Source organism: Dipodomys spectabilis, unplaced genomic scaffold (assembly GCF_019054845.1).
Source record: "Dipodomys spectabilis isolate Male_0828 unplaced genomic scaffold, ASM1905484v1 ptg000132l, whole genome shotgun sequence".
Classification (NCBI taxonomy): domain Eukaryota; kingdom Metazoa; phylum Chordata; class Mammalia; order Rodentia; family Heteromyidae; genus Dipodomys; species Dipodomys spectabilis.
The window spans coordinates 5307183-5326096 of NW_024870809.1; the positions used below are offsets into that span (position 1 = coordinate 5307183).

The following is an 18914-nucleotide window of genomic DNA, read 5'->3' on the forward strand; positions in this document are numbered from 1 at the left end:
ATGAAGAAGCCCATATAAAATTCTGTAAAAGGGACTGCAGGGGGGAAGGCAGGAGTGCCTATGATCCTAGCTACTTGAGAGACTTGAGACAGAGGATGGCAGTTCCAGGGCAACCTGAGAAAAATGTCCATAAGATCTCATCTCACAGAACAAGTTGGTATGATAGTATGTCATTCCAGTTTGGTGGGAAGCTTAAATAGGACACTTACTGTCCAAACTGGTCAAGGCAAAAGGTGAGACCCTATTTCAAAAATAACTAGAGCCAAAAAGGGCTGGTGGTATGGCTCAAGAGGTAGAGTACCTGCCTAACAAGTGTGAAGCTCTGAGTTCAAATCAAAGTACTTCCCCAAAAAATAAACAGAAAAAAGAAAAATAGAGGGATGGATATGATCAAATCACATTATATGCATTTATGGAAACATCACAACAAACCCATTATTTTTGCACAATATACAATGCGAAGACAATTACTTCCCATTTCTAAACAATTACTTCTAATAGCAAACCCCCTTAAATTGTTTTTCACAAACTATTTTTGTCTTGCTTTCCAAACTGAACAAGGCAAGTATCAACCTGGTGGTGAGTTCCGGCTCTTTTTAGAGAGACATGGGTCTATACAGACAGAAGTATATACACTCAGCTCAGCAGAACAAGAATTCACTCCTACAAGGACTAAAGGGCAATAGGCTTCATCCCATTGTATTTTTATAATAATTATTAAGCTGAAGTCTCTGCTGGGTTATATTAGTGGTTAGCTAATAAATGGACAAAGTTTCCTTTTCTTTTATGGAACCAAAAAGTTCCAATCTTGACCAAGGGGCTCTAAGTACATGTCGGGGCATGTCACTGGCATTCAACCAGGAAGGAGATAACTCTGCCTTCTTTCTGCTTAGATTAGCCAGAATGAGAGCTTAAGATATATTCAGGTCTTTCCTGAGCATGTGCCCAGTTCTGGAAATGCCCAGCATTCTCTATGCATACATTCACTCTTCTAGCTTCCCAGGAATCTACACAAGCTTTTGAGAGTTGCCAAGAATCTTATTTCTCAGATTTTCCTTTTAGGCTTCCTGGTTAGCTGGAAATGTTTCCCACTTCTTCAGGCTTCTGAGAAGTTAATCAATTGCTTCTAATGGTTTTCAGGGGGAAAAGGACCCTTGGTAGAAGCCTTCTTAATCCCCCAGTCAGGTCAAATAAACAGTCTTGGAGGTGGGGTGTTCCAGAGAACTATCAGACAGAGTGAATAAGTTCAATTCTCTAGAAATGTAACTATTAAAGGCTCTACCACTCCGTTTTATCTTCAGTAGCTGCCAGGCTGCGGGTTGTATGATGGCTGCTGATTTCAAGGCTATGGCAGAGCAGTGGAGCAGGGGAGCAAGGGGTCAGAGCAAGTAAAAACATCCTAAAGCTCATTCTTCTTACTCAAAGACAGTTGGCTCTCTTGAGTAAATGTTCCCTGAATTACTGCAAGCTTTTACTGTATTTTTCTCAAAAATATTGATTCTGACAAGTGCTGTAAGTTTCTGCATTGCTATTATGGAGAGAATTTTCAAAGGTTCTACCTCTGCCATTTTTGCTGAGTTCTTACTTTTTCTAGTGATTACATTTCTAGGAGTAATCTTAAAAAACTGCAAGTAAATGAAAGAATCACCTTGAAGAATTTTTTTTCCTATAAATTAACAAAGATACTTTGTACACCAAGGCTTCTAAATTCTGTGAAGCTAGAAAAATTAAAACACCACAAATTCCTAGGGTCAAAGGCCACAGAATCACATGGCCAGGAAGAGCTTGATATATAGGGTAAGTTCCTTTTAGATCACTCATTCTAAAAGCATGTCATGTGGCTGCTAGTTCTCAAACAGCCTTCACAGCAGCACATATTTACCATACTGTCTCATCACATTCACAGAAACATGTGGTAATGACCAAATATTCATCCACATTTCATTCCACAAGCTTTAGAGGATAAAACATCAATGGGATATAGCCTCCATCCTCCAAAGGAAGATGTAGAAACAATTAAAACCAGGGAGGAAAGGAAAGGAAAGTGAAAGGGTATGAAAGACAGGGAGAGGAAAGGAAATGTAATTCCAACTGGGGCATGAATGAGCCTTCCCTAACTTAGAAAGGCACCATCCAAGCTGAGCCTTAATTGCAATAATAATAAAGTGGTAAGGGGGACGGCAGGAAATGCTTGAGGTAAAGGACTGGGCTAGCAGCTAAGTGTGGAAGAGCAAGACAGATGGGGAGATGGAAAGAGAGAGAGACAGACAGAGACAGAGACAGAGGGAGACAGAGAGAGACAGAGACAGAGAGACAGAGACAGAGAAACAGAGAGAGAGATTACAGTTTTCATGTGCAAGTGAATAAGCTTGTTCTAGCCAGAGCACATTGGATGCATGGATATGATTAGTAAAAGGAGAAGAGGCTTTAAAAAGTGAGAAGGAAGTCCTTTTTTTAAAGAGAGACATGGTAAAGGGTAGGTTGAATAGTAGGGCCTCAGAAACGGAAAGTTAATCCAGAAAACCAAATCTCTGGTACAGTCTAAAGTGGGCCTACACCCTTCTTCCTGGTTCCTCTTACAACCCTGCTTTTCCACAACTGGCCACTGTTCCTCCAAATTGTTGCCTCTTTTTGCTTTTGCTAAGATTACTACTCTCATAGACAGATAACATGTTTTTCACAAAAATAAAGAGATTAGCCTTGCAAAGAGAACCATATGCTTTGTGACAAAACAAAACCCAAAACAAAATAAACCAGTGCTGCTTAAAGATGCCACCATCTTTGTTAACAAGGCATATCCAATGGTAGCACAATGGATCCATAGATGAAGAAAAATACTTGGCTAGCTATAATATTTAAGACTTCAGGCACAACAGAGATAAGAAACATCGTGATTCTTCATCAGCAAGTTTTCTTGTTTTTAAGAATTCATGTGTTAGTCACATGTCACTGAGTCACTGAAGGAATGCACAACTATATAACACTTGGAGGATAACTTTGCATTAGTGTCACTGCCAGGTCATGGAAAAGGTCAAAAGTAAGCGTCCATAGTATTGTGTCTAAAAAGCAGTAACATTCAAATACTGAGCACATAGTTCACGTAGGAATAAAGAAGCTGTGACAATACTTAGTCCAAATGGAGAGTGTTTCCATTGATTTTTCTCTCTGATTTTCCCATACCGTCAGTGTGAGGAAGAGGAAGAGAAGGAATCATCTCTCACCCCTGTTATAACTCCAAAATGAAGATTCTAGTGCTACACTGCCACTTAACTTGCTCTATGACCTTGGGAAACCTACTGTACTTATTTGGACCTTAACGTTTCCATCTATAAAATATATGGTGAATTGTTCAAACAGCAAATTGTAATTCTCGGATGAGTTATGAAATCTATATAGTAAGCTGAAGTCAGCACTTTTGAAAAAATGAAATTGAATAGAACAGAAAATATTACAGTAATTGCACACAGTAATAAGTATTATTGTTGTAAGACACGTTTTTATAAACCAGGTTGACATGTAGGATGAATTTTATGTTTTTTTACCAAACACACATGCTTTTTTTTTTGTAAGTGTGGGATTTGAACTCAGGGCCTTGTGCTTGCAATACAGGGAAGAACTCTACCACTTCAGTCATGTCCACATAAAATGTATTTTCATTGTGTTATTGTAATTAAAAAAAATCAGAAAGCTACTTTTCTAAACCTACATTGCCCAACATACTACTCACTAGCAACATATAGCTTTTAAAATCTATTAAAATAAAAACAATAGAAAATTTAGAGGGGATTGGAGTGTAGCTCAGTGGTAAAGTATGTACCTAGCATGTTCAAAGTCCTGGATTCCATCTCAAGCACTCATAAAAAAATTAGTTCATAACATTTTACTAGCCACAGATGGCTGATATCTACCACATCAGACAGCATAGATATAGAACAGTTCCATCATTTCAGAAAGTTCTACTAGACAGTTTCTAGTCTAAACGCTTTTTTAATGGTTCTGTGGGAAGTCTAGTTAGGATGAGTTGTTATGAGGAGTATTCTAGGACTGGGAAGCCTAGTTAGGATGAGTTGCTATGAGGAATATTCCAGGACCTGAAAAGAGAGGATGAGTTTATCTGTATCTCTCTTAAGAGAGATTATCTGTGAATTTCTACATAAATCAAACAACATTCATTGAGTTTGGTTCTATGAGAAATATAGAGGAAACGTCCTCATAAACGTTAACTGAAATATTAAGGGAACCAGGTAAGCATCACAAAGTCATAATCTAGTTATATATTAACTTTATTATAATAGTTAATATTAAAAAGTAATGTACAGGGCTGGGATGTAGCTCAGTGGCAAAGTGCTTGCCTAGCAAGTGCAACATCCTGGGTTCGATCCCCAGTGCCAAGAAAGAAAAGACAAAAAATACAATAAAAAATAAACAAAAAGCAATGTACAAGCAAAATGTTGACAATAATAGACTGCTGTCAAAATTCAGAAAAGAAAGATATCGATGAGCCCTGGAGTAATCAGGTAAGATTTCAAGAAAGAGATTATATTTGAACTGGTTTAAATTATTGCTTGAATTTTGTTGAGCAGAGATAGCAGAATAGTCCAGATGAAGGGAACAATATTAAGTATGAATGCATTGGAGAGTGGGGAATATTGAAAAAGAGAATAAAGAGGGGACATGGTACTAGATTATGGAAAGTGCAATGCCAGTCAATGTAGTCCAACTCCTAGTAAAGCCAAGATAATTTTCAGAGCATTTTTATATGATTCTAGAAGTAGCCCCTTAAGACAAACAGAGCAGGAACCATTATTTGCATTTTAGACTTCACAGATTTAAGTCTCAGGAGAGGTAATATGACTGTTGAAGGTCATATAGCTAACGAGTAGTATAACAAGAATTCAAACCAAGCAAAATTTATTCTCGATCCAGTATTCTTCCCACTATATATTGGTGATATAGTGATAGCTGGATTAAAAACGCTGATGATCTGGAGCACGATGAGAAAGTTTTTGCAATAATACAGGCATAAAGCATTGCAGACCTCACCTAAAGTGATAAGAAACCAGATGCTCTGGTTATATAACATACCATAAAACAAACTGACAATTCAAAACCCACTGTTTAAAGGGGGAGTAAAAGTAGACAGTCTGCAGTTAGAAGAACATAGTTATATTTAACTGGAAATGATCTAAAACTACCTCATAGAAATAAATATTAACACTATAATTCATATACTATGTCAAGATTTTTCCAGATGGCTAACAGCAATGTTTTGACACAGTTCCTAAGCAAACAGCACTTTATATGTCTATGCATTTTTATAAAGCATTTTGTCTTGGTTGTGCTTCTTTCCCTTTTCTATTTCAATGTTTATTTCTCAGAAAAAATTGGTCATATGATCTGTTACCTCATTTCGATTTCCAGTGAGAAAAGACTGGTGCAAAAAGGTCAAGGACCAAAGGCCTTGGGACATTTCCATAAAACTGTGGGTTTGGGAGTTAATTTCTCAATACAGAATTATTAATAAAGTGAATAAGTAGGTCATTGTCATATTAGTTTTAAGGGATCTCTCAGTGTTACTAAACTGCTAAAAACCTTCCATCTTCTTCCAGAACAAAAATAAAATGCAAATGCATTTTCCTTGGCATTCAAGGGCTGCTCCAATAAGGCCACTTCTGACATTTCCAGTTTTTCCTACTGCTCATCATTCCTTCTGGTTATCTGCTCTTTTTCACTCTATGTGTTGCTCATAAGGCTTGAACTTGGGGCCTGGGTGTTGCCCCTTAGTTTTTTCCGTCAAAGCTAGCACTCCACCACTTGAGCCACAGCTCAACTTCTAGCTTTTTGGTGGTTAATTGGGAGTAAAAGTCTTGTGGATTTTCCTGCCCCAGTGGCAAGCATCTAATGTTTCAGTGAAAATGACCCACAAGATATATTGGAGATTCTTATCTCTGTTTATTCTTGTCCTACTTACCCTATTCAAATACAACATGCTCCATGAATACTTTTTCCTCATTTTCTCACTAAGAAGCTGAAAAAAGCTCCTTCTGGATTCACAATCCTTTATTTATATGTCCTTTATATCATTGAGTTTTTTGTATTTTAAATTATTCCTATTTTCTGGTATGTCATCTTAGTGCACATAGCAATCATCTCTGCATCTCCAGTGCTTTTGGACGTAGTATCTTGCAGTAACTCATCTTATCTCTCAGAGTTCAAATGTTTACTGAATGGATCAGTGCATTGAAAATATCTAAAAGCTTGTTGATATGTCCATCTAAATATCAAGGTTACAATCCTTTACTGCATATAAACTGTGTGTCTGGCCCTGTGTTAAGCCCCAAGGACCTTGCCAATTCCCTGTCTGATGGGAAGAGACAGAGAAGAGTTCAGTTTAATATAAAACTATGTGTGTGAACACAGGAGACTAAGGGAAATTAGAAGAGGATCATCTAAGCCAATGTGGTGCCCTAAAGAGGCCTTGGAAAGAAAGTAACAGTAACAAAATAGAAGTTTAAGCAAATAGGCAATGAAAGGATGGTATGGGCCAAGAAAGCTTGTACTAAAATACTGAGGGCATAGAGTCTGCAAGAGTTATGCTGTGAGGGAACTGGCAAGGTTTAGTCTGAGAAGCAATTGGTGCCAGAAGATACCAGTCCTGGCAGCTGTGGTAAAGATTCTGGACTTAATGAATGTAGGCTCATGGAAACCCCAGAGAGTTTCGAATGCTTCTAGAACTAAGCCTAAGAATTCTGCAATTTACAGAATAGAAGCTGTGCATTAAGTCATTGCCTATAGAAGAAATACTCCGCTATTTGTCTTCAAATTTAATTCTATTTTTAAAAAGCAAAGATTGGATCTTCCTCCAAGGAGTAAGGCAGGCCTCTCTCTGGTAGTATGTTGTGTGTTCCACTACCTTAGAAGACTTAGTCCATTCCAGAAACTTTAAGCTTCATTTAGAGCACTTTTCCAGTTTTCTTCTCCGTTTATGACCACCTCACTCCCTTCCCAGACCACAGGAATTTTCCCCATACCCTTTCAACATCACACTTCATTAGTAAATGTTGCCAGAAGACATAGAATGTTTGAAAATAATTTGCCTCCAAAGTAATGTAAAACTATCTTGCCAGTTAAGTTTTCAGATTACTGAAAATTACATATGTACCTTTACTTTCAAAATACTAGGTGAATTCCATATTAATCCTAAGGCAAATTTTTGTAAAGTGAATTTGAGTTTCCTGTCAATTGAACCATGTTGCCAAAGAAAAGACAATTTGAGCCTATCTTTAAAAAAAGATAGCATTTGCAATTAAATGGCCTCTCATTCCTGATGTGCACTCTATGTACCACCCAGAAAATTAATGTCTACCCACAAGCATGAAAAGACTCAGCCCAGTGACCAAAGCAAAAGATGTTCTATAAGCATCAAAGACCCAGCTCAGCGATCAAAGCACAACTTAAAAAAAAATATCTCTCAAGCATGGAATCTTAACTTACTAATCAAAACACAAACTAATTGTCATCCAACTGTGACTTTATAATGTTTTTCCTTACAGGATGTTCTGACATCAGTGCTTTCATTTAGATTTTTCTAGTTCAAAAAGCTTTTATTGCACATGTTCCAGTGGTTCCACTCCTACACTAATATTGAAGAAAAGGAGTACTTATGTCCATTAAAATGTGGCTAAAATGTCCTCAGTAGCTACATTCATAGAAACAACATAAAATTCATCAACAGGAGAATGGAGGTTTAATCATAGTACACCATACATGGGGATGTTACACAGCAATCAAAAAGAACAGAATATCATAGATATTATGTTAAATAAAAAAGCCAAGCACAAAGAATACACATTGTATCTTTCTATCAATATAAACTTTGAAATTAGATATGCCTATATCTTGATCTTCATAGAATTAATACATTTAGAAATCTTCCTTGAAGCCAGATCTGGTGGCTCATGGCTATAATCCTAGCTACTTAGTAGGCTGAGATCTGAGGAACAGAGTTCCAAGCATACCCTGGCAGGAAAGTCTGTGTAAATCTAATCTTCAATTAACCAGTAGAAAAGCCCAAAGTGAAGATGAAGGTCAAGTGGCAAAGCACTAGCCATTTGCAAAAAAGTTCAGGGACAGTACCTGAGTTCAAGCCCAAGGATTGACATTAAAAAAAAAAACCCTTTATATTGAATTGAACATTTAAGGTTTATACAAAATACTATCTTTATATTTTTATTAAAGATTAAAAAGTTTAGTCTCTATACCAGATTCATTTCTGATACAAACTGGCAATAGAGTTTAACAATATGGTTTTTCATTATCAGAAGTAGAAATACAATAAATTTATTCTACACTTCTGTATATACACACAAACACACATAGACTCCAGATTTAAATTTAAACCAAGCATCTAAGGACTTTACATATTATCAATAAGGCTAATATATTAGATTTTTTTCAATTTATATCATTCTAAAATGCTAGCTATATTTATAAACTCAGACTACAAATTCACAAATTCATTCATTGTTTTTTCCTATTATAGCATTAGTAGTCTTCATCAGTGAAATGTACTTTTTTTTTTTTACAAAGGAAAATCTTGTTTCCATTTCCTGGAAATCATTTTTTAAGGCCAGTATGGGGTGGGGGGATTAGGCTAAGGTGGTTCTAGTGCCTTTGATTCCTATTTAAACAAACCAATATCCAACTAAGTGTAAACAGAAAATGGAACAAGTTTAACCAATAATAAACTGTGGACTAATGTCAAACTAGTGAACCTGCCAATCAGAAACAACAAAGTAATCGCTAAGGATTCTCTATTTTAATAAATCAGATATTTTCTTTGTCTTATTTCTTTTTTAAAATATATATTTTATTGTAAAGTATTGTACAAAGGGCTTACAGTTACATGAGTAAGGTGATGAGTACATTTCCTATCGAGCATTGTTACCCCCTCCTTTGTTTTTCCCCTACCCTTCCCTCCTGACCTCCCCAACTTCTCCCTCCCCTCCCAAGCTGTAAAGTTTGTTTTCAACATAGTGTCTTGTACTCTTTGCCTTATTTCTGCAATTACTTTTTTAAAATTTCCTTTCTAGTGAATCCAAACTGCTTAAAGTTCAGGACTACCTAATTCATGAATTATTGTGTTTAAATATTCTTTAAAATTTTAATGTGCCCAAGTTTACAAATTTGCCTCTTAAATCTTACTGAAAAAAAATATATCGTACACTGGAGCCAGCCACCACTGGCTCATGCCTGTAAGTATAGCTACTCAAGAAGCTGAAATATGAGGATCACAGTTCAAAGCTACCTCAGGCAGGAAAGTCCATGAGACTCTTTTCTCCAATTAACCAGCAAAAATATGAAAGTGGAGCTACAGCTCACATGGTAGAGTGCCAGCCTTAAGCAAAAAAAAAAAAAAAAAAAAAGCTCTGCGCTCAAGCACAGTACCAGCACCAGAAAAAAATATAATTCTAGCCTATGAATTAAGAGAATTAGGTTTTATTTCTCCCCTGATTTTTATGGTCAAGTTATCATGGCCAGTTTTGAAAGCTAAGATGAGGAAACTCATCCATAAATTAAAGATAATACTTTCCCCCATGGGCTTGTTGAGTAAATAGAAAATTGATACATAAAGGGCTTAGTAAACACTAAAGAAATGCTAATGTGCCCCAAACTAAGTGTTTAATAAGAGGTCAAACTTGTACTTAAATTTCAAAGCTTCTACGCTGGCTTTTAATATATTACACTGCACCAGAGTCAGGATTAGAAAGCATAGTCAAATTCTACCAGTTCTGAGAAGTTCAAACAATTCCATTATAATATGTACTGAAAATAGATGTGTGAAAGGAAGCACAATTGATAACTTCCTTCCTTGTCTTTCCCAGTTTAGTGTTTTCAGTGCATTTTAGCCATGGAGTATCCACAATATTCAGTTCAAACAATAAAAACTTTGAACTGCTTTTACAACACCCACACAGCATACAGTGCTATAATGCCCAAGTAATCTCCAGGGATTTAAAAACATGCCTCTAAAAGTCTCTCCCAGTTCTACCTTCTACCATTCATCATGACCCCTATAATGGAATTTAAAAATACTTCTCACCCTAAACTCTTTGTCAGTAATCTAAATGCTCTTTGCCAGAACCTCAAAATGAAGATTCCATACTTTGTCACCTTTTCAAGTTTGTTTCTCTGAAGACAGGAAGTGATACATTCTCTAGTTACCTCAAAATACTTCCTGTTACCAACTGTTCTTTCCAGCATCCTCAGCTAGCAACTTCCAATTGGAAAGCCCGATAGTGTGGGTGGAACATGAACGAAGGAAAATTGAGGTGATGTGGCTTGAAGGGGTTCCAGTAGCTCCTGTTTCTGGTGATTTAGATCTTAGACACACAGTGAAGTTCTCCAAACTAGACCAAACTTGAACATAAACAAATAAAATGGACTAGAGAAGGTAAATCCTGAACCCCTCACATCTTCTGGAGAAGCAGTCCCTTCAGCCATCCAGTCCCATCAAGCATCCTTTGATAACCCTACCTAGCTGAGATCATGGGGACAATCTTACAAAAGCAGTCAGAAGAGTCAAATGACATGGAAAGAAATAGAACACCATTAAAACCAAATATAGGTTCGGGAAGTTGGCTCAGTGGTAGAGTGCTTGCCTCGCATGCATGAGTCCCTGGGTTCAATTCCTCAGCACCACATAAGCAGAAAAAAGCTAGAAGTGGCGCTGTGGCTCAAGTGGCAGGGCACTAGCCTTGAGCTGAAGAGCTGAAGGACAGCGCCCAGGTCCAGAGTTTGGCCCCCACGACCAACAAAAAAATATTGAGTTATGCACACATGTGCGTGCACACACACACACACACACACACACACACACACACACACACACACACTGAGAGAATGTTTGGGGACCACTTAGTACAAAAGTAAATACTAAAAGAACTATTTCCATATTCCTTAGAATATCATTATCCTAATAATAAAGCAATATTCTATAATACATTGTTATCCTGTAATACAACAAATGATTCTTTTTATGGTGTATTCATGAGTATATCTTCAGGAGGATCAAGGGAAGGTACAAAACTGTAGGGAAAAAGGGTAAAAAAGTGCAGCAGTGAAGTTCACTGGAAACGGATGAAAGTGAACTATACAACTTATGGGTAGAGATGGGTAGAAGGGACTGGGAAAGAGTGAGGGATCAGAAGACACTGTACAAAATGAAATGTACTCATTACCTGACTCATGTAATTGTACTCCCTCTGTACATCACCTTTATAATAAAAATAAAGAAAATAATAAAAAAACAGATGAGCATTAAATAATAAACATTAATTTTTAAAAGATTATGTTTTTCTTTGGAAAACAATTTGTTATTAAAAGTATATTTTTCCCCAAAAGAGGCAAGTAACTGAGATTTAGTCTAGTTGGTCAAACAAGATGAATGTCATGGTAGAAACAAATATTGTAGGAGACCAGATAAAGGAGGTAACCATGGGTAAACACAGTCAGAGAAGGCCTCATGGAGGAAGAAAAGGTCAGGATTAGGGTTAGCTTGACTCTCCATCCATAGCCTAGTGCAGCTGTCTGTTTAGATTGTCAGCTTTAGGCAGTCCTGCCAGTATCTCAGGTTCAGTCATTAAAACTAGTTCTTAGGGAAGTTTCATGATAATGAATAAAGAGAAAGATGGGATGTAGTCCCTCGTACCATTCTACTATAGTATAAAGGAGCCAGGTAAGGCTCTAATAATTCAGTAAACAGAGCCTTTGGTATAGGTAGTAATTTACTAAAGAACAAAGAACTTAGACTGATGAAAAGCACTCTATCCATAGTTACATGGCTTGCTAGTATTGAAAAAGAAGTCCAAATGTCAGGTGCTCAGGCTTATTAATCCTAACTAGCAACATACCTTTAAATAACCCATTATTCGAAAAGGAAATCTTAGGGAAAGTAAAAAAGACAGTGAACTGAATGAAAATGAAAAGACTACATATCAAAATATTTCACATAGGAACAAGCTGGAAGCATAGAAGGAGAAAAACATTAGTAGTTGTCAGATGTTTTGAATGGTGAGAGTTGGTGATGGGTATGACTCTAAAGAAGTAGCACATGAGAAATTTCGGAAATGATGGAATCTTTCTTGATTGTGGTGATGGTTAAATAAATCTGTACATGTCAAAATAATACAGAAATGTTCACACACTATGGTCTATGTGTTAGCATTCCATTTCTGTGACAAATATATGAGAAAAAACAACTTAAGTAAGGAAGACTTATTTTAGTTAACATTTGCATAGGTTTCATTCAGTTCATGGTCAGTTGGATTCAGTGCTTTTGACCTGGAGTGTGCCTGAAACATCATGGTGGTAGGGCAAGGTGGATGGGAGGAGCTGCTTACTTAATAGCAGCCAGGAAGCAGAGAGACAGGAATAGGCCAGGCAGAGATAAAACATACCTTTCGTAGGCATATCCAACCAGGCCTCACCTCCTAATGAAGAGGCCCATTCTTTATGAACTTGTCAACAGATAAATTCACTGAAAAAGTTAGCACCCTTATGATCCAATCACCTCTCCATACTGCCAAAGGACTGAACTTTCAACTCATGAGCCTTTGGGGAGAAATAGTATATCAAACCTCAACATTTCAATATTAATTTTATTGTGATATTACATTATAATTAGGTAATATATATATATGTATATATGTATATATATATATATATAAAATGATGGAAGTGAACTCAATGAAGATTATATAGAGTCTGTGCTTTTTTTTCCAACTTCCTGTGGATCTTTTACTATTCATCAGTAGCTCTAAAGAAACAATTTATAAAGCAAATAATTCAGAAACAAGAATGTGAAAGCTAAAACTCAGGGATTCAATAGTGTTTTATTATAATAGCCTGTAACAGTATTCCAGTTTTATAAAAGGATGGATTTTAAATAGGCATGGTTTGTATAGCCCAGTGACATACAACACCAAGGACATTAAAAACTGTGACTTAAAAATATTTGAGCACACATTCAAACATCTCATCTTAAGCTGGTTGGTGGTAGTTCTCTCCTGTAATTCTAGCTACTCAGGAGGATCACCGTATGACGCCAGTCAAGGCAAAAATAAAGTCCTTGAGATTACATCTCCAATTAACTAGAAAAAAATTTGAGATTGAGTAGTATTCTGGCTCAAATAATAGTGTGCCAAATCAAACCTTGGTACTGCCAAAATATACCTCCCCAAAAAACCAAATCATTTTAAACCAGATCACTGGAATTTGTGAAATTCTGGAAATAAGCCACATAAATTGAATATAAAAACAGTGAAAAACAATTGCAAAGAATTTTCAGGCTACCTGTTCAAACTGCCCAACCTACTCAGCAGTTCGAATGAAGGAGTTTCATGCTAGTTAATACAGAGCCTTTTCCTGTAACTGTCAAGCAATTGTATAGTGCTCCAGGCTGCTTGTCAAATTGTATGGTGCTTCAGGCTGCTTGTTGTTTGTCACTATAGAAAATATTCATTCCTAGTTGTACTATGGAAAGACTACTTACATTGAGTGACATATTAGTGATATTATTGATAGAAAGGAAGAAGGGAAATTACCTCTTTCCATAGTCCAAAATGATGACCACTAGCAATATGAAGCTGATTAAATTTAAGATAATTAAAATTATATAAAATTAAAACAGTTTGAAACAAATTGTAAGTACTTGATACATATGGCTCTGGACATAAACCATAGTGCTCTAGAGCATGAAAAATTTATTACTTCCCCCACTATCAGGCAGAATTACCACCCAAAGAACTCTGACAGTAATTAGTATGGCATTATATGGGGTATGAATTTACACACCATCCTCTCTTCAGCAATATTTAGCAATATGTTACAGTAGATATAATGGTGGAAATGTAAAGGACTGACTTTCTATTTTACCTACGAATTATACTAGGTATGTTATTTCACTTCTCTGTGCATTTTTGCTCATTTAAAAAAGATATGGGCTAATCTACCTTTTAGGGTTGTTGTAAGGATTACATGGTCTAAGCTCAATATCTAATACAGGTGATGCATAAATGCTAGTTATCCTTTATGTCTAGAAGGTTAATTTGGCTGGTTCTAGGACCTAGAATCTAGCTGACCAGTAAAAAAGGGGGCAATAGGGAGCATTTAATCAAATGAGCAACAGTCAGACCCTAACAACACCCAAGACCCTAACAGAACCCCCTTTGTCCCTTGATGGACATAAACAGCAATCACATTGTTCCTTCACAACTTGGGGCCAGCAACAAAAAAGACAAAGTGTTCTCCAGTAAGATCTATTTATCTTTTCTCTTTCAAAAACAGAGCCTTGAGGGGGGCTCAGAATTAAAAGTTAACCATCATGTCCATCAAATCAAATCAAAGCACATTATACCATCTATGAAAAACCATGATTCAAACAAATCACTCAGTAGGAGATACATTTGGAGTTCTTTATCCATAAGATTTTTTAGCAATCAGATCCAATACCCTGATGTATTATTATGGTGAAATGTCACTATATCCAGTTCATTTTGAATACAATACTACAAGCATACTATACTTCAATAAAAAAAACTCTATAAACTAGATAAACATTTACCAAACATGAACTATATACAGGGCACTTTTGCTCTACTCCAGTAATTGGCAAATTTCATCCAGAAGGCTAAACTCATCCCTTCTCCGGTTGTACAAGTCAAGAATGACTTTTACATTTTAAAATGTAAGAAGAACTGCCTTTAGCCAATATTATTGAACATTTGCTTGGAAATTGAGTTTTGGTGCAGGCTTGATGATGTTCCTGACTTATTTCAACCTAAAATTACAAGGTAGAATAAATTCATATATGAAGCTTGTACTGTAGTAAAGTTATTTTAATAGCTAATATTGCTTGAATTATGAGTAATGGCAAGATGTTTTATATGCTTCCTATGCTATGACAAATCAAACAATAAAACAATAATGAGATATATCTGCATACTCTGCATACCCTCTACAATTGTTATAATAAAAAAGAAAGTTATTAATAAGTATTGGTAAAGATGTAGAGAAATTGGATCCTATTATATTACTGATGGGAAGATAAAATGGTATAGTCACTTCGTTAGAGTTCAATCTGTCTCTCTCTCAACAAGTTAACTATAGTGTTTTCATGTGACCTAGTAATTCTACTTCTAGATGTATATGCAAAACCATTGAAAATATGCCTGCATAGAAACTTCTATTCAAATGTTTATAGCAGCAATATTTACAACAATGAAAAGTTAATAAAGGACAACTTAAACACCCATAAATGCCAAAAGACAATTATGTGTACACTTGATAGTGTATGAAAATGACATTTTATCTCTGTAGACTTCCTCTAAAAGATATAACACAACTATGAAAATCAGACACACAGGACTGGGAAGTTGGCTCAGTGGTAGAGTGCTTGCCTGGCATGCATAAGGCCCTGGGTTTGATTCCTAAGCACCACATAAGCAGAAAAAAGCCAGAAGTGGTGCCGTGGCTCAAGTGGTAGGGCACTAGCCTTGAGCTGAAGAGCTGAGGGACAGCGCCCAGGCCCAGAGTTCAACCCTCACAACTGGCAAAAAAAAGAAAAGAAAAGAAAATCAGACACACAAAAGGCAAACTGAAGTTGAGGAATTCCCTACAAAATACTTCACAAGTATGCTTCAAAGTATCAATGTGATCAAAATTTTAAAAAAGTCTCAGAAACTGTCACTACTAAAATATGCTAAAGAAACAATGGCTGAATGGAATACGGCTGTGAGAAACTATTGGAGCTAGAATAAATTTGGTGTAGTTAAGAGTAAAATATCAATATAGGTTTATCATCTGTGACAAAAATAGGATAGTAGGTTCAGCAAAAGTGCCAAAACAATTGGGATATCCACATGGAAATATATAAACAGAAATAAGCTCAACTAAGACCGCACACAAAAATTAATTCAAAATGCATTATAGCGTTAAATGAAAGAAATAAGACATAAAACCACTAAAAGAAAATTGTTGAAATCTAAGATTAAGCTATCAATTGTTAGCATAATGCTAAAAGAATTGCCCATACAAGAAACACAATTGATTAATTGGACCGCATAAAAATCAAAACACTTTTTACTTCAAAAGAAACTGTTAGGAAAATGGAAATGGGCCTAACATGGTGGAACACACCTGTAATCCCAATACTCAAGAAATAAAGGCAGGAGAAACAAAAGTTTAAAGTCATTCTGTCGAGATCTGTATTTTTTAAACAAAGTCCACAAGGGGAAAGTATTTTTATATCCCATACCTGGCAAAGCCTCGTATCTAAAACATAGAAACACTTCTTAAAATTTAACAATTAAATAAAACTCAATTTTAAAATGGAAAAATGACAAACTTCACTACACAAAATATACACATGGTTAATACGCACATGAAAAGATGCTCATCATCCTTAGACATAAAAGAAATACAAATTTGACCACAATGAGATATCTCTTCCCACCCACTCAGAATGGCTGTAATAAAAAAAAAATAGTCAAGGCTGAGGGCGTGGTGGCATACATTTGTAATCCTAGCACTCAGGAGGCTCTATGGCAGGAGAAAGAGGATCATCATGTGTTTGAGGCCAGCCTGGGCTACACACAGAAACCTTGTCTCAAAAAACAAAACAACCTCCCCCAAAAAACAAAGCAACACAAAACAACAACAAATGCTTCTTAGGTTGTGGAGAAACTGAAACCCTCCTACATTCCTAGTGCAAATAAAAAATAGTGCTGCCAATTTGGAAAAGTTTTGCAGTTTCTTGAAAAGTTAAACATAAATTTCTCCTATGACTTATTAATTATCTTAGGTATCTACTCAACAGAAATTAAAGCATATGTCCATACAAAGACTAACACATGAATGTTCTAGGAGCATTAATCCTAATAGCCAACAACTGGAAACAACCTAAAGTTTTATTACCTAGTAAGTAGACGGACAAAAATGTTGCCCATAAAGCGAAATATTATTCAGCAATGAAAGTAAGGAAGTGTGGGTGTACACCTGCTACAGTCTGGTTAACTTAAAAATATTATTTTAAGTAAAAGAAGCCAGACACAAAAGATCACATATTGTATGATTTCATTTACATGAAATGTGTAGAATAGGGAAATTTATGAAAACAAAAAGTAAGTTAGTCATTTCCTGGACTAGGACTAGGAATGAGGATTAACTGAAAATCACGTGTTTTAAAACTAATTTCTACTGATAGCCACAACCGTCTGTAAATATATGAATAGTCATGCAATCACACACTTGAAAAAGCTAAAATTGCCCCACAGTTTTATTAGCACCCATTAGTTGCATAAGGGGATTTCATTCTGACGTAAATTTTATTTTTTGTTTATTGGTTGCAATGCTGGGGATTGAACTGAGTCTCCCGCATGCCGGACAAGCACTTGACCACTGAGCTACATCTCCAGTCCTCGGTGAATTATTTATATGTTAAAATATATGTATTAGTGTCAAAATAGAAAAACAGAAGGGGAACCTGAGTGAGGTATATATGGAAATTCTGTACTATCTTTGCAACTTTTCTATAAAAAGTATTCTGAATTTTCTTTAAAGAACAATTTACTCAAATAAAAGCAGAATTTAAGAAATATAAGTTCATGGATTGGTATTAGTATTTGGCCATGTATATCTGTGTAAAAATACATTTCCAGAAAGAAAATTAACAAATGAGCATTAGGAATAATTAATTTTGATGATTGGCATTGCTAATTTTGAGACATAATTAAGCAAAACGTTCTTCCCCCCACAAAGAATTCCATTCCTCTCTTTAGTAATAGTCTTACCAAGGAAGTACTAAATATTGTTACACTTTGAATTTCATCCATAAACATTTGTTGAATCTTGTTCCTGTTGTCATATAAGAACATAAAATATCCTAGATTTTACCTTCTGGTTTGAAAATATTTACTATCTGGCTTTTACAACCCGTTTGTCAAGCCTTCTTGTACATCATAATATGATAAACATAATCATAGCATCTTTCTTGAATGTACTCTTATTATTACCTAATGTTGGCAAAATGCCCTGTGGATATGCCTGATAAAGGAGATAGTTTCACATCTCTCTGCTCTGGCACTATTTGGCATTTTTATAAAAGCTACACTATTAGCTTAATAGTTCTAGCAAAGACTCACGATCATCGTCTTTATAGTGATGATAAAGTACCAACAACATACAGCAGGATCACAAGATTATTAAAATGACCCTCATTTAGTGGTGCTGTAATCAGGCTACAGACGCATTGAGTTTCCTTAGCTGTCAAGTGGCGCCCGAGGCATCACACCCAGCCTTTGGCATCACCCTGGCACATCATCTTACTATGGTGTCATATGCCATCAGTGCTGTGGCTCAATTGTGCTCTGATGCCCCTTTGCTGAGATGTGAGATAACTAATTCCTAACTTGTTTCCTCTCCCTGGGCAGTAGCTAGGAGGGGGAGGGTAGCCACAGTCACTGGTTCGGACTCAGGCGGCAGTACTCAGCGACAACTGTTGTCCCTTCCGCCTGCCACTTCAGGTCAGGGCCCCGAGGGACAAGACCTGTAGGCTCCATGACTCTCCTTGCCCTTGAATCTGTTATATGTGGCCGACTTAATGGCCCAACAGCGATCGCCCACCCCACTCTTTCACACAATTCCACAAGAAGCCGCCTTCCGTACCTGACTCCATTCTCCAGCTGTCATCCTCGGCCAATTCCACCGGCTACTTGACTACAGAGTTCCCAAGGGCCTCTGGGACTTGTAGTTCTTCCTGGCCAGGGGCCGAGTCCAAAAGGAGAGCACACACGCCCTCCCTCTCCCGTCCCGGAACTGCCCTCAAACGGCAGCTCCCGGAAGCGGCACTCTGTGAA

The 18914-nt window shown here is 36.5% G+C and overlaps 1 protein-coding gene across 1 annotated transcript in view; it reads right to left on the reverse strand.

Moving 5' to 3' along the window:
• Atg4a (autophagy related 4A cysteine peptidase) overlaps window positions 1-18824 on the reverse strand; it is a 47478-nt gene extending 28654 nt beyond the window's left edge. Inside the window, exon 1 of the mRNA XM_042690010.1 lies at window positions 18724-18824. Coding sequence (XP_042545944.1) covers window positions 18724-18733 — 10 coding nt within the window. The 5' untranslated portion in view covers window positions 18734-18824. The remainder of the gene's footprint in view (window positions 1-18723) is intronic.
• Window positions 18825-18914: the final 90 nt, after the last annotated feature.